The 22,609-nt window shown below is 37.5% G+C and overlaps 2 protein-coding genes across 3 annotated transcripts; one reads left to right on the top strand and one right to left on the bottom strand.

Annotated features, from left to right (window-relative positions):
- Positions 1-144: 144 nt before the first annotated feature.
- LOC111344629 (uncharacterized) lies at positions 145-10,127 on the top strand. The gene is made up of 10 exons (XM_022951870.2): positions 145-1,184; positions 2,569-2,821; positions 3,251-3,531; positions 4,238-4,394; positions 5,181-5,466; positions 6,215-6,332; positions 6,638-6,775; positions 7,359-7,484; positions 7,738-7,959; positions 8,271-10,127. Exons 1-10 carry the CDS (start codon positions 353-355, stop codon positions 8,540-8,542), a joined length of 2,685 nt encoding a protein of 894 aa, XP_022807605.1. The 5' UTR covers positions 145-352; the 3' UTR covers positions 8,543-10,127.
- On the bottom strand, positions 9,448-18,752 carry LOC111344631 (bcl-2-like protein 1). Of its 2 annotated transcripts, none has more exons than XM_088755845.1 (3): positions 18,649-18,752; positions 17,988-18,537; positions 9,448-14,617 (listed from the first exon to the last, which is right to left on the bottom strand). In XM_088755845.1, exons 2-3 carry the CDS (start codon positions 18,411-18,413, stop codon positions 14,531-14,533), a joined length of 513 nt encoding a protein of 170 aa, XP_088611971.1. In that variant the 5' UTR covers positions 18,414-18,537; positions 18,649-18,752; the 3' UTR covers positions 9,448-14,530. The 2 variants fall into 2 exon arrangements, with proteins under 2 accessions (XP_088611971.1, XP_022807607.1); XM_022951872.2 differs by having other exon boundaries at positions 9,448-14,621; positions 18,649-18,750.
- Positions 18,753-22,609: the final 3,857 nt, after the last annotated feature.

Below are 22,609 nucleotides of genomic sequence, written 5' to 3'. Positions count from 1 at the left end.
TGATAAAAAGAACTATTTGCGAACCTGAGACTCTTTTGATACCAAATGAATCGGAAAATTTCTTCATTAAAGACTTTCAAACTCCCAAAAATTAACGCGTATGCGAGGCTAGTTTCTACGGGTTTTAGTTGGGTGGCAAACAAGAGCGTATTATAACCATCATGCGTCTCGGGTTGAAAACATGGCGGACGGACTAAATGGAGAATTTTTTGATCGTAAAACTATGCCTTTTTTCCGGAAAAAAAAATTGTATACTTTTGCGGAATTATCAAAATACTTCTCCATTGGTGAATGCTAGACAAAAGCAATTTTTTCTCTGGAAAATTTTTGCCTGTTTATTGATGAGATTAAAATGTCTCAGGTCAATTACAAAGGTGTACTGCAAATTCACTGCCAAAAATCAAAGGTAGCTCTTCCTCGATACAGCTGCACGGAAAGAATCCAGGGCTATAGTCCAGTTTTCTCAGCGAATGTAGTTGTTTTCGGACAAAATTTTACTTGTGGAGGCGAATTTAGCAACAAGAAACAGGCAGAACAAGACGCGGCGAAAGTAGCGTTGCATGAATTGGGATTGCTTGAACCAGATCTAGATGCAGATAAACCAAAATTGCAACAATATGAGATCAAGCAACCTTTGTTCGTTGTCGATGGCGCTGACGATAGCCAGGATAAATCTTGTCTAACCACGGACCCTTCGTCAACACCAGTAACAGGTGAATCCCCGGAAGATAAGCTGCAGACGTCAACTTCATCAATTGGAGAAGATTTGTGCTCACCTGTCGCCCAGAGTCCGGCTACAGGGATGGTTTCTTTATCATATAAGAATATTCTCCAAGAGAAAGCACAGAAAATGGGATTGCCTCTTCCTCAATATGAGACCACTGTAGAGGGGTCTGGTTTTGTTTGCACCATGACCTTTAACGGGCAACAATATAAGAGTGAAGGAGTTTCATCCAACAAAAAACAAGCTCAACAGAGTGCAGCATCAGTAGCTATTAAGCTCTTGACTTCGGAGCAAGGAAGTGAGCAAAAATGTCTGGTACAAAAGACCATTGCACAAGACAGTCAGAGTCCTGCAGCCACTCCAGAAAAATTTGACAACAAATTGTCTTACAAGAATCTCTTTCAGGAGAACTGTCAGCAGAGAGGGAACAAACCACCCAGTTATCAAACATCCTGGAATGGTAATGTATTCTACTGCATGCTTGAAATAAACATTTAACTGTCATCAAAGTGGAAGACCAATTCACATAAATTCCTAAGCCTGAAAGCAGAGCTCCAGATGTTTTGCTTTATTATAGTCATGCAATGGACAAAGCAGATGGACTAAGATGGGTGATTTTAAAAACTCTCCTTGTCATGAGCTTTTCTCTTTTTTTCTCTTCTCATATTTACCTTATCCAAGTCTAAACACAAAAGCTCCTAAGAGCATTATTGTCTTTCTACTTTGGTGCTTTTTTTGTTTCTCTTTCATTTGCTTTGTTTTGTCCAGTTTTTGGTAGTTATTTTACAATGCAGTAGTATGTACTTTTCACTTTCTGTTCCATGATTGTGCTCAGACAGATACCCGGAATGCATGCACAAGTGTATCCACATATGGTCATGACCTCACATCCAATTTTCTCAGCTTGATTGGCTTTGACATCCTCTTACTTAATGAGTTGTATACTGATGTGTTAGCACACTCTGCATGCTGGAGCCCTACTACATATGTGATATTTGTGTTTATAATCCACCCATTAATTTTGGCATGATTTTATTGGTTACTTAACATCATGTGGTGCAAAATCACAGGACAGTTATCGCGCAATAACCCCCATCCACGCCGATATTAATTTTGTCCTCCGATTTTTTCCGTGAAAAAGAAACATAGTCAACGCAAGAGTTTCAACTTTTCTGTTCTCCTATTTACATAGAAGGAAACGAAACTCTTTTTTTTTTTGCTTGCTTGCATCAATCACGCGCATTCGCCATCATCACCACTGGCTTTTTCACTGTGTTTATGCGCAGTTTAATTGCAATGTGAAAATTAATGGGAGGGTTATAAAATAAAATAAACCCCATTCTGGCCTGCTGGTATGTTGGTTGATAATGTCCTTGGCTGAGAGATTGTCCTCAGAATTTCATATTTGCCCTCGAAGCTTTCTCGGCCAAATATTCATTTTTCGGACAATCTCCCAGCCGCGGACATTATCAGCCGACACACCAGCTGCCCGAAGGGGTTTATTTACTAAATATCATGGTGTCAAAAAAAGCCAGTGGGTATATTTATGAAGTTTTCATGAAATATAACTTGACATTAGGACAAGATGCTGAGGGTAGAGATAATGTTTGGCTGTGTGATCTTTATGTTCTATGTTTAATTTATTTTAATAGCAGTTTGTTTGAGAAACTACAGCAAGATTTCTGCATAGCAGCTTACTATACTTCATTATGGATACAGTTCTTAGATAAGAAAACAATGGCAAAAACAATAGATTGCCTTTGGAACTACAGCTTTGTCTTTCAATAGTATAGGACTTATGTTGAAATCTTACCAGAACTACTAATAAAAATATTCCTTTCAAGGGTCTGGATTTATCAGCCTTGTTCAGTTTGGTGACAAGACTGTGTCATCAAGGGTGCCATGCTCTAGCAAAAAACAAGCACAGCAACTGGCTGCCAGGGAAGCACTGTTAGCTGTAGGAGTAACCGATCCAGAAGATGCATTTAACAACAAAGAATCAAGAAAAATGAAATCCAAAAGAACTATGCCACAGATGAGTGGATTGAAAAGAACCTGGGTACACTCCCATGGTGGACAAGGACAATTAAATCCATGGTACATGTATACTTTGAACTTCTTCTATCAGGCAATGATTGGATGATGAATATCATCCAAAAACCAAATTCAATTATAATATTATACGTGACTTTTTTTGTGTTGAAACAATCTGCACTACTCAGACGAGGAGCTTGAAATCGAAGCAGACTTTGAATTCAACATGATAAAAGCAATATCTGCTGAAGGTACTGCATTTATCATGTCAACTTCACAGGCTATTGTATATTAATTGAATGCTCTTGACCAATCAGATTTTTGGTGGTAAGTCTAACGTATAATGATGCTCATTGTCAGCAGAAATGTTATTGAATATTAACTATAATTGTAACTTACTGTGGCTGTGTATGTTTTCATTAATTTGTCTTACCAATTATTATTATCCAAAATCATAGTAAAATTGTAATTCTTGTGTTTTTGTGTTTTCAGGGGAGATGTTGACCATAACTGGCATCAAGCGATTATGAACAAAAGACAAAAGCTGGACACAGATGAGTACCCTCTCAACAAAGGAAAATTTGAAGGAAGTACATTTGCTCTTCCATTAGAACACAGGCAAGATCTTACAGTTGCTGAAATATGGAAGGAGAAGAAAAATATTGCCATTGTTGGAGATAAAGAGTCATCATTCATTTTGTACTGTACAAGAGTTCCTGGGACTTGTAACATTTTTAACACTCGCACCATGTCCTTTGTTTTGCTTGAGCCAGGTGAACTAACAGAAGAGTTGTTTAACTATCTAAGAAATTATGAAATTTTAAGTTGCTGCATGATAGAACTGATTTGGTGATTTACAGTAAATAACAGCAAATCTGATTATGTGCCACATTCATTGCTCCAGCTGCAACAGGTTTTATGCTATGGTGGGTTTTTTGGCAATCAAGTTTGCAGCTTAAGTTGCAAATTTGGCATCTTGTGTTTAAATTGGTAATCGGTGAGCTGTAATGGTCTTTTAAGGTACAAGTAGTTTCACATCATTTTTAGTCATCAAGGATGATGCAGTTGTACCCAAAATGATTATGCAATGGGAGGTGTTGTTTTCAACTCTTAATTTAAGGTATTGCTAGTCTAAAAGTTTGAACTCAGTAAAAAGCTCTTGTGTTTAATTGCAAGTTTTTATTCAGTGATTCTGTTGTGGAGACAGTGAATAGTTGTGATATATGAGGTAGGAGACAGGAAATGACCAACAAATCTTATTTTGCTGAACCATTATTTTATTAAGATCATGAGAATTAAGGAAAATGGTTTCTAATCTAGGAAGCTTTCAATTGACCAATCAACAAATTCTCCTTTTCAGTACCAAAAATTGTTTTAAGAAGAGTTTGGAGAATTTGGATACTGAATGTTGCTCAAGGTGAAATGAGTTAACAGATCTTAATGATGTCCTTACTTTGTTTATATCTTGTGATGTATTAGGTTATCGCATAGTTGGGCTTGATGCTTGTTACACTGATCATAAAGGCAAAGTTGCTCTTCAGGCTGAGAGATGTGCAGATATTATTATACCTGAATCACCAGATCCTGTTTTGACAAGCTGTGGAGTTGTACTACTTTATCGAGATCCAGAATCAAGGTTATAGTCATTTGAGGTTCTTGTCTGATTAGTGAAGATGTTAAGTATTACTCCATTTTCACTGCATTAATTTTGCAGTGGGGAAGGACTAGAAAGGAACTTATGAATCATATGTGCTAGTCCCCCCTCCCACCCATCCCACCCAGGGGAGGACATCCATCACACAGTAATCTCGTGCGTGGGAGATTAATGTCTCCTACCCCTAGCCCTGCAGGAGATGGGACCTCCATTTATTCGTCCCTATCCAAGAAGATTAGAATATCGAACCATTTCTTGATGTTATAGAAAGGTAGCAAATTCTTCTCAATTATTTTAAGACCCTGAGAGTTGGTCCGGCCGGGACCAAGTTGTGTAATGCGTGAGTTACATGACATTGTATTACTCTGTGAGTAGTACCTGTACATACTGTTTGTGGGCTCAAGGTCTGCCCTTTATTCTGATCATTGTTAAACCAAGTGTATGGTTGAGCCTTGAGGACGAAGTTTTCAAAATTTTTCCATTATCCTCACTGAAACTTGTGATACCATATATCTTCGAAAACAAGTAAGTTTCCTCCACGAATTAGAAAGGCATTGATAACTGTATTAAGCAGCTAAACAATTTTTTACAGTAGACTTGATTGATTGATTTGCCAAATCAATCTGCATGGATGGCCTCTTCATTTAGAAATCTGTTGTTTGTGCAATTATTCATACTTTGAAAAAAGGCACCTTGGGCTACCAGTAGTTCTGGTTTTGAAAACTTCGGTTCCACACTTAACTAAACTGGTGTTTGATTTACATGTAGTTTACTTCAGGTGCTCCTGAAACGATATCTTTCCAGTCAAGCATTTGTCAGTGTGGCTGCAGCATTAGCGCAGTACTTTCGTCGCATGGTCTCTGGTCGTCCTGTATCGCTGGACATTCCAAGCCTGACAGAACACATTTGTGATTGGATGTTGGAAGAAGTTCAAAATATTGCAGGAATGCATGAAGAAGCTCTTCATCAGTTGTTTTCTCACATGTGGAAGTTCAACAAGAAATGGTGCTCTGTTTTAAGTCCTCCCCTTCCTCATGATCTTGAATCACTGAAGGTACAAAGTACTACAGATGTAGATGGGATATTGTAAATGCTTTAAGAAACCTCCTGGAGCCCTCCAGAGTTGGTATGAATGCCACAGGCGACTAATTCTAACAAGCACGATTTTAACACAGCGAAACAACATGGCACAAAACAACACAGTTAAAACAGCAAATAAAACAGCAAACGAAAACCTATTATAATATAAACTACACTAAATACCCAAGGAAAGCTATAAAGAAAACGACGACGAAAACTACATAAAACAAACTTATATTTGTTGCAATGTTGTGAATCCTGCCTAGTGGTGAACAAGCTGCACGGAGCGAAAAAGACGAATATGCAAACTACACTTGACAAAACTGCACTGGAAAAAACTGCAAAAAAACTACAATGAACAATACGGTTTAAATACATGCTACGTAATGTAATGACACAAAGAAAGTGCACGCAAGACTTTAACAATTAACACTACTGCACAAGAAACAATAGACAAAAAATAATGCATAGCGATCTACAGTTGGCTCGAAGGATTCTTAAATTTTTAAGGGAGGTTTACAATTAAACATACACAGAATTTGGTTTTCTTATATACCTTCAAAATAGCTAGCAAATAATTCAAGGTAAATCAAAATATAATTATGGTAGTTGATAAAGCTGTACCTACCTAATAAAAGAGAAGACATGTTAGAATTACATGTAATCTTAAAATAAATACAATTATCATAACTGTACAGTGATGAAGGTTTTTCGTTACCAAGGCCAGGGCTTTGGATGAACTTGCCCGTCGACAAGCAAGTGATGTTCAGTACTCTGAGGATTATTATCATCCATGGAGTCTTCCTAAAGGAAATTTCAAACATAGAATGCTTTCAACAGGTTGGCATCAACTTTTGAAATATTACATTGTTTTGAAGAATGGACTTCCTATAGAGATGGGGGTTACCTTGTCTGAAAAAAATATTCTGCTGAATAGGTGTGGCTAGGAAGACTATAAAAACATTCTGGAGAACATTTCCTATAATAGACCTCATCACCTTTGATTCGATAAAAAGAATAACATCAATAACAACAGTTATCAAAAGAGACTATTGCTTTGAATTCTCCCTTCTCTTTGTGAGGAACTTGATAATGGATGGCTTCCCTGTTTTGTAGTTAATGATAGGCTGAATACTTCTTTAAAGGTCTTTTTATTGAACCTGCTGTCGACTGTGCAGTGAGAGAATTGAAAGAAGAAACAGGAATCAAACTGGACATTGATCAAGTGAAAAATTGCCCCTGGATTGATTTGCCACAAGAAGATAATTTGAATCCCCATAAAGGTAAGGAAAGCTGACATAACCTCACTTATAGTCCTCAGTGCACTAGATTCTGAATTAAACTGTCTGAGTTTGAGACCTGGCTAGGTCATATGTGTTCTGATCTTGGACATGATATTTAACTCTCACAGGGCCTTTCTCCACCCAGGAGGTAAACAGGATACTATCAAAATCTCAGGGAAACCTCACTCTTCCCTGGCATTCCATCAAGGGGGTACTTCCAGCACTCCTTGTTGCTTCATACCACTGACACGAGGATAAACCTGGCCAGGAGGGACCTTCAGGCCTCTAAAGTGACGAAAGGTGTCACTAAAAAAAATCCTGGGGCTTGGGCAAGTGGGGGGGCTGATCAGGTCAGCCTTCTGTCCACAGATTGGAAGCATAAAGCTATTTTAGCTGCCCATGAGGGTTCTTTCTCTCCTTAGCATTATTAGCAAACCAGTAGAATAGCTGGTACTAATCAGTTTATACAGAACTGTGTTAGACAGTACCTGTGGACAATCTTTGCAAGTAGTTTACATTACTCACGAAACTGTAAGTTGCAGTTTCTATTAGAGGTGTCATTAATATTAAGTTTGTTTCGCAGGTGATATTGTAAGGTATTTCCTGTGTGTGTACCATTCAGATGGCAATGAAGAGTTAAATTTGTCACAGGACATGACTGTAGTAAATACCTCCATAGAGTGGGAAGCAAAGCAAAGTATTGATGAAGGTCAGTGCATGATAACATGAACACTTCTTCTTTTCCTCTGTTCCTGTTTCAGTTTGTTCAGCCGCTGTGCGCAGCTGTCAAATTATTTAGGAATGCTTAGCCAAAGGCAGTGTTACCTAATATTATATTTGCACTTGACTCTAAATTTGTTTGTTCATTCTTGAGTTATAACAGCCCATTTTCAAGCCACTCTGCCCTATCTCTGAAATGGAGAATGTAATTCATAATCAGATAACTTAGCTATCACTTTCAGTGGAAGGTTTTCCTTCTTTTGGCACATCCAACGAGCAAGAGGCTGTTGAAAATGAACACAATGACATAACTAACCCACAAAAATGTCAAGAGGACATCCAACATGACATTCACATTGTGACAAAGGGACAAGAGGTGGAGGAAGCCCAAGATGAAGCCCAAAGTCAAAAGGAAGATGCACATGGAAGAGGAATTAAGCGCAAGAGGGATGAAGATGATGATTGTAAGTGCAGAAGGATCCCAAGATCTTATTAGCAACTCTCCTTACTGTCTGCCATAATTATAATTCTTATGTTAGTTCAGAGGGTTTGCTATTTGTCCATGGAGATGATTTCTTATCTTGGGGAGGTTGTGTGGATCAGAGAAATTCAGTGAGTAACTTACAATGTACCTAACTGTCTTGACTGTTTGGTTAGTTTACTTACTTTAGAATCAGAATTTGTATGCGAGAATATATATATATAAATAAAGAACTGAGAACTTTCGTGTCTATGTGATAAAAATCATAGCAACTTTCATTGTTTTAATTTGTAGTAAAAACAGAGGACTGCCAAGTGAGAGGAATATCTTTGATGCCTCAGGACTGCAACGTTTCACTTGATTCTTTGCCGTCACCTGTGTCTGAGTCAAAGCAAGAAGTAATATTTGCAGCTAAGTCACCTCATGTCCAGAGCAGTGTACATGAAGAGTGTTCTTGGTTTTCTGTTGAGGAGGCAAGAACAAAATCACCTGTATTTGAACTGGTTTATCAAAGGGAGGAATTCCAACAACTTCTAGCCTCGATTTTGGCCTCACAAGAGAGATAGTACAGAATAATTTTGAATCATAGTATAAAATTAGCAGCCTTGTTACAAATTGCTCCCCTTTTTATCATGTCTGAGATTTAAAGCTTGTACGCTAGAAAATTCTTTTTCATTATGTATTAGCCATTGCCTATGTAATAGATACGGAGAATTTTAAGTTGTCATCATGAAAATGGTTAGTTTTTTTTTTTAACTGTAAGCCTCATCTCAGTAGATTAATTACTGACTTCTTTCACTCTTTGACCCCCAAGATCCTATTGATAATTCTCCCCTCCTACTGCTTCTCATTTCCCTGTAAACAAGTCATGAGAATTTGGTGTTAGATCAAGATAACTTTTACCTGATAAGTTTGAGTATTCTTATTACCTTTCTGCAGGAAAGTGTATGGATATTGTGGGGAGATGTTACATTTTGATAGAGTCAGGGAGTTAAAAGGGTTAAACCAGAGAGCATGGGAGTTACTCATCCCAGACAGAGTAAATTTAAATGAGAAATGCATGGTATAATTGTAAAAGATTATGTTGCATGTGAGGGACAAAAAGGTGATTCATGAAAAGTGAAATCCATTTTTGTCATTCATATTGGAATTTTCATATATTTATAGAAAAGTGGATGTGAATGTAAAAAGTTTCACTGTTGAAATAAGACCTTTTGCAATTATTGGGGATTTAGTATGCAAGAAGTCTGAAAAAATTTCACATGGTCCAAGTTGACCTCTGACCATTTTCTCAGAAATTTTCTTAAACAAGAGTGTTGAAAATTTTAAGGTGAAGTAGTTCTTTGGATGTCGCTGTTAAAAAGTAGGAATTCCACTTTTTTTCCTCTGACTTTTACCACCAACTTGTTAACTAAACTTTTTAATAACATCATACCCATCATGCAGTAAAGAATGACAACTTACAATAATGTACATTATGAATATCTTTTATTTGCCCCAAGTACACAGCTATTAGTCTGTGTCCAGAATGAAAGATCTTGTTCAAACTTTATATGTATGTTGCATAGAGCAAACAACGACAATAACAAGCATTTTGTAACAGAACAAAGATTATACACCACCACTAACCTGATTACAAACAATGTGGATATCTTGAATGACAAAAGAATCTAAACAAACAAAATGCTGGTTTGAAGGAAATCTATTATCTACATTTCATCTTCTACACTAAATTTTTTTTTTCCTCAGGACAACATTAACTTTCAGCACATATATATTTAGTACTGATTTGAAATGAACTCTTCTTGCCATCAACATCACTCAACTTGCACTTGTTAAAACAATTGCAATTTAAAACAAATGAAAAAATTCTGTGCAATACCCAATGTATATGTAAGGTTGGTGCTTCAACAGCATAGGCCCTTACCAACTAACAATGCAGCATGACTTAGGGGCTAGGAAGAGTTCATCTGAGAACATTGAGAAGGTGAGAGAAATACTTTCCTGTAAATGTAAGTTATTGATCCAATCAATCTTAACTCTTTTATTCCCAAGACCCGATTGTTAATTGTCCCCACTAGCTGCTACACATTTCCATGTGAATTAGTTACAAAAATTTGATGTTGTATTAAAATAACAAGCTTTATCTGGCGAGGTTTAGTATTCTTTTATGAAGTTAATCATTTCTGTAAGTTTAAGGGCTAACAGTGGAAGATTCAACTTGTTAATAGAAGATTTCAGGCTCCTTAACTTTGGGCCTTTCTCCTGGGTCACTGAATATCAATTATAGAAGCATGAATAAAAGAGAAAACCAGCTCAGTTACAACTTAATTAAAAACCATGAAAAATTAAACCATAATTATTTCATTCTGTCATTGAATACAGTATATAAAATCACACTATTTAAAAATTAAGTTACTATTAATAGTGGCAGAATTCACTTTCAAATGTTATGTTAATCAACTGTACATTGAAATATTGGAAGATGTCCTTGATAATTTAATTCTGGGTGTATATTAAACATTGAATCAGATGGGAGCTAGTATATTCTGGGTACAGGACAAGTTGTAATCAAACTGTAATGGTCAAGTGTTACAAAAAGCCAGTTCTCATTTTGAAAGAGCGACAAGCTGACTTGTTGCAGCCTAACCCTATTAAAAGGAGCGCAATTAATCTGTGTAAACACCCACAATGGTGGACTGCACAAAGTTCTTGTTACAGATCACACATTTTGTTGAAAAACAATCATTTCTTACTTTTTTCATGTAATTCTTTTTAATAATACAACTATTGCAATAATATACTCAGACATTTCATGATGCTTTTCAAAGAGAAATAATTACTCAAATAAAGTAGATATTTATTTTCCTTTTCAGTTTTGTGGTTTCTACACTTGGTCTCAATTCACAATACCTCCTTCTACTTGGGTTACATTTTAAACCCTTTTTCTTAAGTATAATTGCCTACATTGTGCATGGATAAGTAAAGACTGAGAACAACAACAACCCGTTCGAAGGTTATGTTACCTGGCTGCATCAGTAAGGACATTACACAATGGTAGCTAATGCATCAAGGACAATGCCAATCAGAAACCTTTTTTTTTTTTTGGAGCTCCATAATTTAGGTTTAATCAGTTTTCAGATTGCTGCCAGATATGTCTTTGAATTACTATGATTTTAAGTTCACTGAGGAATAACAGTAGTGACCACCTTTTGACATCAAAATCTTGTTGTCAAAGGCAACTTAAGCCCCATTTTCAGTGGCAACATGCCATTTAATTGATCTTTTGATAGGCTTCCATGTTTGATAGTTGGTGACACACAGGGCATTCATGCAATCACCACTGGAATTGAGGAAAGTTTGCCCGTGATCAACTGCAAGTCATTTTACAGTCAAAACCCGCACCTAACTGATGATCATTTTACTGTGACATGACGGTCTCCAGTTCTAAATGAAACATCAAAGAGCCAATCACATTGCTGTCTTGCAGAAGATAGCAAGGAAACCAACTGAATTTCATAGCCATGTGCACAGCTATTGGTTTTTCTGATCAAGTTCTTTGTTTCAAATTATTCTCATCATATTGGCTGTCATACTTGTTGTTGTGCAAGGTCCCTTTCTATCTAACTTATTTTGTATCAAAAAAGTGTGCTGGTATTTTACATCATCGTGCCAGTTGTGACAAAAATATTTTACAATAGTATACTTATACTACCTCACAAATATCCACTTTAGGTGGAGTAGAAATATAGAATACTGATACAATATGTCAATGGCCCAAAGGCCTACAGTTTCATGTGCTGATAATGCACATAACTAATATCTAAATTGTCAAAAAGAACAATGGAAACCTTACTCTAATTTTTTGGATGGTCTGGGACGGAGGGTTGATCAGATTTACTCACTTCAAGTTGCCTAATTGATTGCAACCCTTAAGAAACTTATCTAAGAGAGTTCTGGGTTCATTCTGAAAAGGGACCCTTCAAAAAGAGAGAAAATATCTCATCAAGGGAAGTGAGATTGGCAAAGAGAAAGGTAAAGGTGCCCACAGACCATCTGATAATCAGGCAATTACCAAAAGGAAAGATATGATAAATCAGTGTCTTTATATTTAAAATGTGTTATATATTAAACTGCTATCTCATGGAATGAAATTGCTAAATATATATACTACAATTAACATCTTTAAATAGTCATTGTTCAGTGAAGTTCAAATTGCTAACTATTTTCATTAGTAAATTTCCATGTTTGACGAGATTTTAATGCATCTTGAATACATGATTTGTCAACAATCTATTCAAAATCTGCAAATTATCAAAGTTAATCTCACACGTATAAATAAAATATTGCTCACTTTACCATAAATAACCTTTGTTACAAAATGAGAGATAAAAAAAGAAAGTGCCTTAACCTACAGAGGGGACTGAGAATTAAAAAAAAAATTGAAGAGAGATTTAAAATTTAAACGAGATGTTAATGGTATCTAAGCAATAAGCATAGACATTTAGCTACTCTTCTAAATTTTATATGCATTAAAGGAATAATAATTTTACATGGAGCTTTTATGGCATTAAAATTCTACATCACAAACTAAGCTGCCTTCACATTGACTGAAAATCACACACACTATTCTGTGTATGTGAAGACTTGGATTGAAACAAAGACAACAGCAAAAGTATACCTGCCAACATTCAATTTCTCTTTTATTCTCGAGATTTCCTTATAGCCTTGCCTTTTAAAAATACTGAAAAATTACTAAAGATCTTCATTCTAACAACTACAAAAGTAGATGTTCACTGTACTTTTTTCAATGACATGTAAACTATGGATTTAGACTATACCACAGGGGGTGTTAAGGACTATTCCATCAGTGGCTGCCAATGGCATAATCAATGGCTATATGGCAAAACCCAAACAAGAGAGCCTGGTCACAGGCTAAAGAGACAGCAGAAAGAGGTCTTACTAGTGGCAGTAGACTGCAGGTAACTGACTTTTATTGAAACCCCTGCTACTGTCAACCATGTTGCAGATCTCCTGAGCAACCAGTGATGTTTCAGAGGATTTACTATAATGTCATGCTCCTAAATAGTGACTGACAGATTTCAATTGATATGATCCCTTTTGTCTTCTTTTAAAATTCCATTATAATTGTAGTAATTGCCAGCAGAGTGAAACAACAATTGCAAGTTTGGCCTGAATGTTGAAGTTACAATGCTGTTTAAAGGTGCAGAGAAGTGCAAAGAACACAAGTCATGTGACAGATTGGTGGCTAGCACATGAGAATCAAGGTCCCACATGGAGGAGGCAGATGAGTTCAGTTTTACAGTTGACAGGTATACCTTATGCAATTTGCCAAACTAATTCATTGTCAAGCGGGCTAATAAAATCTCTGAACAAATTTGGAGCTAAAGATAACATGCAGCACCTTGTTTATAGACACTAGTTTAAAAACAGAAGATATAAATTGAGCATGGTAAACTGTGTCTAAAAATTTAAGTTGTAAACACAAATACATGCCAAAGTCCAGCTAGACTGTATGTGTTCACACCTGGACTACAAAGTGTTTATATTCAATTGTCATGGATTCTTGTTCCCTAATTAATACAAAATTAATTGGTGTACTTAACTTGCTAACTCTCACTTCATTGGGAGTGATTCTCACCCCTTTGTGTAAAAACCTTTGATCTCACACCAGCTAATGCCCTGTGAACCAGGTCTTCATACCTACTGCAATTTTCATCTGAGGGAGGTGCGATTAAAGTTGGAAACCGCATTTTGACATTTAAACTGTGTTGGTGTCACAGGCAACTGACTCTGTTTCCAATGGCAATGTGTTGTCTAACTTCTTTTGGCAGGCTTTCACTTGACAACACCATTACAAAATCAGCCACTAAATATTTCATGCTCTTCACTCAACTGATAATTGTATATATATATATTAGAACTTCTTTGCTTGACTCCTCTTCTACAATTACATGAGGTAAAAAAAGGGTCAATTAGCCAGGAGGAAAAAAACTCTGGTTTGTCTTGTGAAATTTTTTTGGAAAGACCTTGGAGGTCTGTGGACATCTTGAAGTACAAAACTGATTGTCAGATCCCATTGACATTGTAAAAAGTTGGCAAGTGTATTATACCTTGGACTTGTCCAAGTTGTTATTCATTTAAACAGCAAAAGGGAATTCAGAAACCCATCACTGGATTTCTTAGTCTCCTGCAAGTGACTCAACAAATTTTGAAAAGATTTTTCTTTCAAACTAGTTTATATCATAATTTTCCGGTGAGAATATTGTTTACCTAAATATTCTTAAGATAAAAATCTCATTTAAAATGATGTTTCAATGTGCTGCAACTGAATAAACCAATTTAGTCAGCTGCCAGGCAGCAAATATTTTAAAGAACAGGAAATTAACCTTACAAAATGAATGAATGAAAATAACCCAGCTGATTCAATAGATCATGAAAGACACGCGGAAATTAAGTTAATATGTAAACTCACACAAACACATTACACACATTTTGAAGCTGGATGATTCATCTGCTGTACATGAAAGCTGCTAATGTGCCAAGTCCCAGTGTAGTGAGAAAGACACCTTTCCACCAGGCTCCATCTTGGCCTTTGTCATTAAATTGTCTATCGAGGTCTTCCTAAAAGAAATGTCACGATGTTAATTAGTGATAACGTTTACCCTTTACACCCTAATATTAGTGCAGTGGAACCTCAGTTTAAAGAAGTGCCAAGGGACTGGGAAATTGGTTTGTTATTTTGAGGTTCTGTGGTGTACATTTTACTGTAACTTTGGCCATGCCGAAACTGAATTATCATTCATTATACCAAGGACTTCATCATATAGAGGTTCATTAAATCGAGGTCCCACTGTATGCAAGTTCTTGATACATATATCTTATTAACCAAGTGTGAGGGCCGTACTGGGAGAATATCGGCCTGAGGTCTTGACAGTATGGACCAAGCGCAGCAAGGTCCGTACAAAAAAGACCGAGGGCCGATATTCTTCCAGTACAGTCCCGAGCAAGCTTGGTTAATGAGAGATTTATTATATGACTGAAGTTCAAAGGGATACAAGTGCGGTATCATTCAGGACAGTGCCTGGTCCAATACTGAGAGAATATTGACCGGCAATAGAGCATTTTGATTGGTCGCCTTTAGTTATTGGCCCTCTGACTGACCGAGTCGTGTAATAATGTTCTTTATATACTTCCTACCATTATACTTATAAAGAGAATTTGTGCAACAATCAATATCTTCATTTGATTGGTGATCGTTTCCTCTGTTCTCAAGACCTTAATGTGTGATTCAGGGGTGATATTGTAAGGAGAAATTAGATGCTAGTCACTCTAAGGGATTACGGGGTTAAATAATGGAAGGGAGACAGCGTGGCCGAGTGGTTTGGGCACTGGGCTTGTAACCTGGTGGGTCCAGATTCAAGTCCTCCACCCTGCTACTCAGTGGACTTTCTTCTCTGTTGCCTCAAGTTTAAACCTTTTTGCTATACAGCCAATTGGTCGGCCCCCTGCCAGTTGGAATTTTTAAACACTATGTTTATTTACAATATTTGTTTCTACTTTGTTTGTTTTCATCTGGCCTACCCTGGTAAAATGAAGTGTATAAAAATTATCATTGTTATTACTATTGTTATCAATTTTATTGTTATTATCAAAACATTATTATTGATATCATTATGATTACTATTAGGATTACCACACCACATGGTATAGTTACTTGTTATTGAACATGCATGAGCTCACAAACATTAAGCTAGATATTGGCTATGAAAGTTCTCTTTTATGTTTTGATAGACTGTACGACCAATGTTCAGCTGTCTTCATTGAACATGCTAAGTCAATACGGGATTTATTACATTGCAAAAAGAATAAACAAAAGAAACTCATTACGGTTTTCTATTTTTGCCAGTCATCAAGTCATGCTTCGTGACTGAATTGTTTTCAAAGCTTATAGACAAATGTTTTCTTGACAGAGAAAATGTGTCCTAAAGTCACAGTGTTGAAAGCAGCCACAAATAATTCTCATGTTATGTGCCATAAAAGCCTGCAATTCTGAGAGGGGCAAGATGGAACATCTAGCAGAGGGGAAAGATGGAACATCTAGCACATTCTAATCAAAACAGTAATTCTCCTTTTTGTCTGCCACACATTTTTTTTCAATGTAAGTTGTGAGAATTAAGAGTTGAATCATGTAATAAAACCAAGTGTTTTTTTTCTCTATATTTATTGCAATCACCTGTCTACTGGAGACTGTATTCATATGGTATAAAGGAAAATCACTTCTTGGTCTCTCTTGAGAGTGAAAGGACTAAAGCTGGATGCTAATCTTCAAATCTTCTGAACAAAATTGAGTTCCATTTACATGATTTGTAGCATTTGAAAATGGTAAAACGACAAACAAGTTACTATGTGATTATACGACTGCCAAGTTTCAGCAATCCAGTTTATTTCCTGTCAGGCACAGGTGCTTTTGGATCATCAATTACTTTGGATGGTTAATTACATAGCACCTCACATGGTGCCACCCAAAGGAAATCTAAAAGCTGCAGATAACTGATTTGGATCATGTCTCTGTACCACCCCCTCCCCCGAAAAAAAGGGCTTTTAATCACTTCATCCCAGTCTTGAAATTGATGAGAGTTACCTATAATCAAAGAAAATTCACAAAAAGTACCACTATTGTCGTGCTGATAATCTAAAAGTTTCTTGACAGATTAAATTCCCTTAACTTTTGCTCATTTTCAGATAAAAAAAAACATGTTCACTTTAGTAGATTTAGTGAGCTATGCTGCATAACAAAAGATTTGTTCTTCATTTACATGATTAGTCAATATTAATCTATGAGAGATGGGATATATTTAGAGATAAAATCTGACCTAACAACCATAAACGTCCCTGTGACGCCTAATCAAAAGAATCAGTGGGCTTCATGAAATCATCCAAGTAATAGACTACCTCAGACATCCAAGCTAACTTTTTCCAAAACATTTAAATAGGAGAGTTCATCACAATTTGTAAAAATCTTCAAAGCAGTCTTAACTTTAATCTGAACTAGTTGTTTTCAGCTAAACAAGAAGTCAATACTGTTTATTCTTTCGGTAATTGCATAGTTTCCATTGTTTACATGAATGCCTGAACTGTTCAATATTGCTGTGGTTACCTTTATTAAAAAGCGCTTCTCATGCCACACATAATTTGTTTTAAAGAGTCTTTACGGAGAAGTTTCTAGATTATTAGAACACTGAAAACAAGACCGCACAAGTCCCATCAATTGCACGAAAACGAAAGCTACGACAATATGCTGTGATTAACTGTATAAGATTCCAAAGAATTTGACACATCTGCCACTGAAAGATCACGACTGTGCTTGGAAACTGCTTTCTCAGCACTTTCGCCCCCTTAATCACTGACCACCCCACTTAGAATTATGATTTGTCTCTTATGATACGCTCTACGCTAAGTTGAGTCAACATTTTCTGGAATTATCCACAGAGTGGCAGTGAGGTGATTTTCGAGAAGGTCGAAGTTTATCATTGGAATGATAGATCATTTCAACTATTCTTCCACCCATGCAACGACTTTCCTCAATCAGTGGGAAAAATTCTAAAAATGTTCACATCGAACAAAAAAACACGCTTAGCAATTAGAGTTCTTTTGTTCGAATATTTTTACTATTCGAAGCTTAGGATGTAATGACGTCAGAATCTTCGAAACTTTTCCGTCTCCAAATGATTGGAAGAAAAGCGCCTTTCATTATTTATGTACACCAGTCAGTAGCAGCTGAAAACGACACACAATCTTCAACCTTTCTTTGTTTACGAAAGAATTTCGAATTATTACGACCCTCCAATGTCAGTCGCCGGGGTTTTAAAAATATACAAGCTGTATTTAATGTGGTTAATTTTTTCCTCGGGTTCAAGCACACAAGAGTTAAACAAAAATTCAAAATAAGGCAGTACAAAATAGATCACATTAAAACTAGGTACCTACCCATCCACCATGGTTTTCGATCCATTCACAAAGGCCGCCAACATATCTTCCGACCCAGTCAGTTACTGATCCAACAAGATCTTTCATATGGTGTTGATCGCAATACACAGCCAGCTTTCCTCCAAAGGCATACAAGGCTACAATTCTTCCCCAGTTTATTCCATCTACAAATACCTCACTGGCGATTTCAAAAAACGTTTGATAGACAGTTGCTGGAGTTATGTTTAATTTGTGGCACAAATGGTTCAATAGTAAAGGATATTGCTCTTCGATTTGATCGGCTAGTTTGCGTAGAGTAGAAGCAGTAGGCGATACGGGAATTGGGTTCTCTCCAAGTCTGTAAGATATAAAATCTTTGGCTAAATCCTTGGCTTGTTGGGCGATTGGCGAATCTTCCACATTGGGCAGTTTGTGTCGGCTTTCCATTGGGCTTTCAATTTTTAAAGCATTTACTCGAACAGACCACACGCACTTTCACTATCGTACCTTCCTTCGCACTATGAAGTCTTCGTTGTGTCCTGTTCGAAAGGCCTTTCTTCGCCCCATCTGCCTACAAAGCGAATGTAAATGGTAAGAAAATAAAACAGAAATAGCAGCTTTCGAAAAGATGAAGGATTTGGAAGCTTTGACGCTTTCGAAAGTGAGCGGATCGTAATATTACCTTCCTCCATCTCCTAAAGCCACAGAGCCGAACAGAATTCCGAAATCTGTGAATATTTATAACCGTGTCAAGGGATTTAAAATTACGGTGATCTCATTGGCTAACATCTTTGACAAGATTGTCTCATAGAGCATAGTTGGTTGCGGGGGGCGGAAGAATGGGATTCTGGGATAAAATATGCTGTCCATACACAAGGGCCAGTATCAGACCAATATAGGTCTTAAAAAGTATCAGACCGATATAGGTCTTATTCCAGCAAAGATGACATCACGCGGGACACGCGTGCCAAATGTGCTTTCGCGGCAAAACACACTCTCTTCACATGCCTAATCAGGCCCTGTTTTCAGCCCTCTGATTGGTTGGATAAGTAGCTCCGTCAAGGTTATTTTTACCACATTTTTCTGGGTGTTAAAAATTTTCTTGAAGAGCCGGCAACTATTGTTTGTTTCAATTTACTTGCGAAGGCGGCGAGACGACATCGAGCAGCGAGGAGATCTAATCTTTGATTAACCATTCACCGAAATAATTTCTACCGTTTGATACAAATTCTAAGGGCCACAACCTTTCCCAAGGGAAGATACGCAGTTTATATTGCCACCGTTTTGACGATTTGCACGGCTGTTTTGTTTCCGATATACAACAAGAGAAGTGGTTTCGCCGTTTGCCGGCTGAGTGGGCCGCTGAAAAGGATATTTTGTACAATAACAATCGTCCCTTGCGATACGTTTCAGTAGCTCGCAAACGTAGTTTGATTTTAAAGGACGGCTCGAGAACTGAGTACTGCTCCAACTAAGAAAGCCCCAGCTGAAACTTATTCGTGACTGCTCCTTGGAGGTTCGTAACGGTTGGAATCAGAAAAACAACTGTGTTGTACTATAAACAGACAGAAACATGGAATCGTCTCTAAGCAGAATCACAGCTACTAGTGACGTTTATTTAGTCGAGCAAGAAGACAATTTGAGAAGGAGAAGAGAAAATGAGAACAGTTCGCGATCATCGGACCATGTGGAAAACCGCCAACAAACTGTGACGCAATTGAATTTAGCGGAGATTTTGTCAAATAATAACAATGTAACTCCGCAGCAAGTTGGCCAGATCCTTCAAGCCATTGGCGACGAGCTCAATAATGCGTTCAAATTTCAAATGAGGAGCAGCAAGAACGGATAAATGGAGTAGAAGAAGGTCGGACAAGAAGGTTACAAGAAGTTGAACATGACCGAACATTCAGAGCGTTTCGGTAGGAGCTTCATTTACATGTACCTAAGGTTCCATAAGAACCTTTCGCTTTATGTTATGTGCGATATTAACTTGTACTGTCGCTATTTTTATCTGCCATCGACAACGTGGAACTGTTTTCAATTCAAAAATTGACATGCCCTTGGGACGTGAGCTGTCATTGCGACGGTCGGCTACCAACTTGCGATTGGCCAGACCTTGAACTTCACTATGTGCAGATCGATGTCGTATGTCACCCCCGAATTAAAAATCCCTATGGGATAAATCTCTTGAAGCAGTTCTGTGTTTCGAAATGTACTTTTGATTGTAAAGGCAGCGGTAAATTGCAATACATTGTCGTTAGAACCGTTTGGCAGTAAAGATCGGTGCCACTTGTAAATATAATGTAATCGACGCGTAGAAACCAGATAGATGTCGGCCATTGTCATGTACATTTGTAAATTCTGTTTATAAAACTTAGTTGCAGATAAAGATTAAGAAATGCTATTGTAATAACAAACAGATATTAGATCGGATAAGTTATTTTAAAACGCTGTACTTGTATAAAGCTAAAGATTATATTTAATATCGGCCGGAAATTGGACGTGTGTCATTCGTGCGTACGTGTTTTGTTTTGTACTTTGCGTGACCACCTGTTGTCAGTTTCGAAACCACTTGTTTGCAACAATAAACAACTAAATCTTTACTGCTATTACAGTTTTTTATATCTTGATTGATGACTCTGAATATTTCCTTTTCGTTGATTCCGAAATCTAAACCAAAAATAGCTAAATGGGACGTTCACCTTGTTTGATTTGATCCATTGTTTACCTCCCAATCCTCGATTTACATACTCTATTTGTCACTATTGAACCCTGACCATTTTCGTTTTATTGCACGAGGACTGCACGAACAGATATGAATAACAGAGCCTGATTGGTAGCAGCAATTGAAAGTAATTGGAATAAAGTTCGATTCTTTTCGCCTCATCAAGTAACATTGATATTGGCAGGATTTCAAATTTTATAAATTTTACTTTGAATCCCTTAAAAATCGTCTGAAGGTTTTAAACCTATATTGTTGCCCCCTCTCCAGAGGAACCTGAAGGCGGTCACCTTATCATTCAGCGGCTTTGTGGACTAAGTTCTTTCCCTCTTCAGAAAGGGGCAGGAAAGTGGCCATGAGATCCTTTTCGACCCTATAGGTGTGAACCATTTTTCAACTGCCTCATGAAAGCGAAATCTACTCTTCATCAATATTTTATCCGCTTAAAATCATATATATTCACTCCCTCTCAGTGGAGTACTGATTCCAGGGGGTGCTTATTTCATATCTTGTACCTCAACGCTGATCGAAGATTTGTCTGTCAAGACTGGCATCAAGAGAGTGTTGCTTTTTCAGGGACGCAACGACATTACCTGGAGCAGTTTCTTAGCGCGGTTATGCCCCCCCCCCCCCCCCCCATCCAACTCCTGCACTTAACGAGTTCGCAAAGACTCAAGGAGTGTCCTCTTGTGCCGCTCTCGTTTAGGTTCCCTCCCGAGAGGAGAGCGGTGGGGAGAAGAGACTAGCTGAGGGGCGGCACGAAAGATGGTCGCCTTGCGGGTTAGAAAGAAGAATACGTAGCTTCTGAACGGCTATATTTATCTTATATTGGTACCCTGGATTCGTCATCGAACTTTGCTTGGTCCTCACCTGCATAGACACCGTTTAAACGATGCGCCGAAATCTCTCTCTAGTCGGAATTTGTTTGTCACGATAAAATTTACTGACTCTGAAATATTCTTATGACGGTCCTCTCCATAGGCAGTCAGTTACCTTTATCCCCCATTTATATTCTCTTGGCAACTACCGACCCCCCACCCCTTGTTTCCCCAGAAAACCATACGATTCCCCACCTCCTCCAAGGAAAATGATGACTAGTCTCTTACCTTCAGATGAAATCAATCATCCGTATTTTTTATCTGGTGTTTGTGAAAAAGAAAGGTTTTAACAAATATTCAGGGCATTAATCTAGAGAACTATGACTTCCGTTCACGTGCACCAACTTCGTTTTACTTGTTGTTTAACTGGTTGATTTATTTACACTATTCGGTTCACGATTTTGCGGACGTTGCCATTTAGGAAATCCATATATTAACAATAATTATAACAATAATAAGAATGAATAACGAATCAATGAATAGTCTCTAAGGCCCGGTTCAGACGCCGATCTTTTCATGAGCCGAACCTAATTCCTTGAATTAAGTACATGAAAAGATCGACGTCTGAATCAATTTGGAACGGCTATTTCAATTTGGAACGGCTCACCCGTTCTTCCCGAGGCCGAGAATTTCGCCTGTAGAACTCCTTTGGAACGGCGTTAATTCAGACGCCGTACTTTTCATGTGCCGATCCTAATGCATAAATTGTCTTAATGTATTTTGCAAGCAGTTTGACTGGTTTTACTGGAACTGAATTTGGAACGGCCGAAAAGAACGGCGTCTGAATCAGCAGGCGTACTTTTGTTAATTTGGGTCGGTCCAAATTCGAATTTAGTTCGGCTCATGAAAAGTTCGGCGTCTGAACCGGGCCTTAGAACTACAACGTTCTTTCGCTGTGCGTCAGTAGGCCAGCGAGTCACGGTGTTTCAAAAGCGGATAACTTTCTTGGTAACGCCCAAAACGAAAGGTACATCAAACTGATACCCGTACTTGAATAAGTCTTGTAATCGAAATGCGTCAAGTTTTTTTCCCTACTTTTGTTT

The sequence above is a fragment of the Stylophora pistillata genome, chromosome 4 (assembly GCF_964205215.1).
Source record: "Stylophora pistillata chromosome 4, jaStyPist1.2, whole genome shotgun sequence".
Taxonomy (NCBI): Eukaryota; Metazoa; Cnidaria; class Anthozoa; order Scleractinia; family Pocilloporidae; genus Stylophora; species Stylophora pistillata.
Note: the sequence above shows the minus strand (reverse complement) of the source record. Positions and strands in the feature narration are given on the sequence as shown.

What these genes read in the sequence shown, in the direction of transcription:
- LOC111344629 (XM_022951870.2), top strand. Translation starts at nt 353, where the DNA reads ATGTCTCAGGTCAATTACAAAGGTGTACTGCAAATTCACTGCCAAAAA. An exon ending in ACATAGAATGCTTTCAACAG is followed by an intron (nt 6,333 to 6,637) that starts GTTGGCATCAAC and finishes ACTTCTTTAAAG; the next exon opens with GTCTTTTTATTGAACCTGCT. An exon ending in TAATTTGAATCCCCATAAAG is followed by an intron (nt 6,776 to 7,358) that starts GTAAGGAAAGCT and finishes TTTGTTTCGCAG; the next exon opens with GTGATATTGTAAGGTATTTC.
- LOC111344631 (XM_022951872.2), bottom strand. Translation starts at nt 18,413, where the DNA reads ATGGAAAGCCGACACAAACTGCCCAATGTGGAAGATTCGCCAATCGCC. An exon ending in TCGAAAACCATGGTGGATGG is followed by an intron (nt 14,622 to 17,987) that starts GTAGGTACCTAG and finishes CATTTCTTTTAG; the next exon opens with GAAGACCTCGATAGACAATT.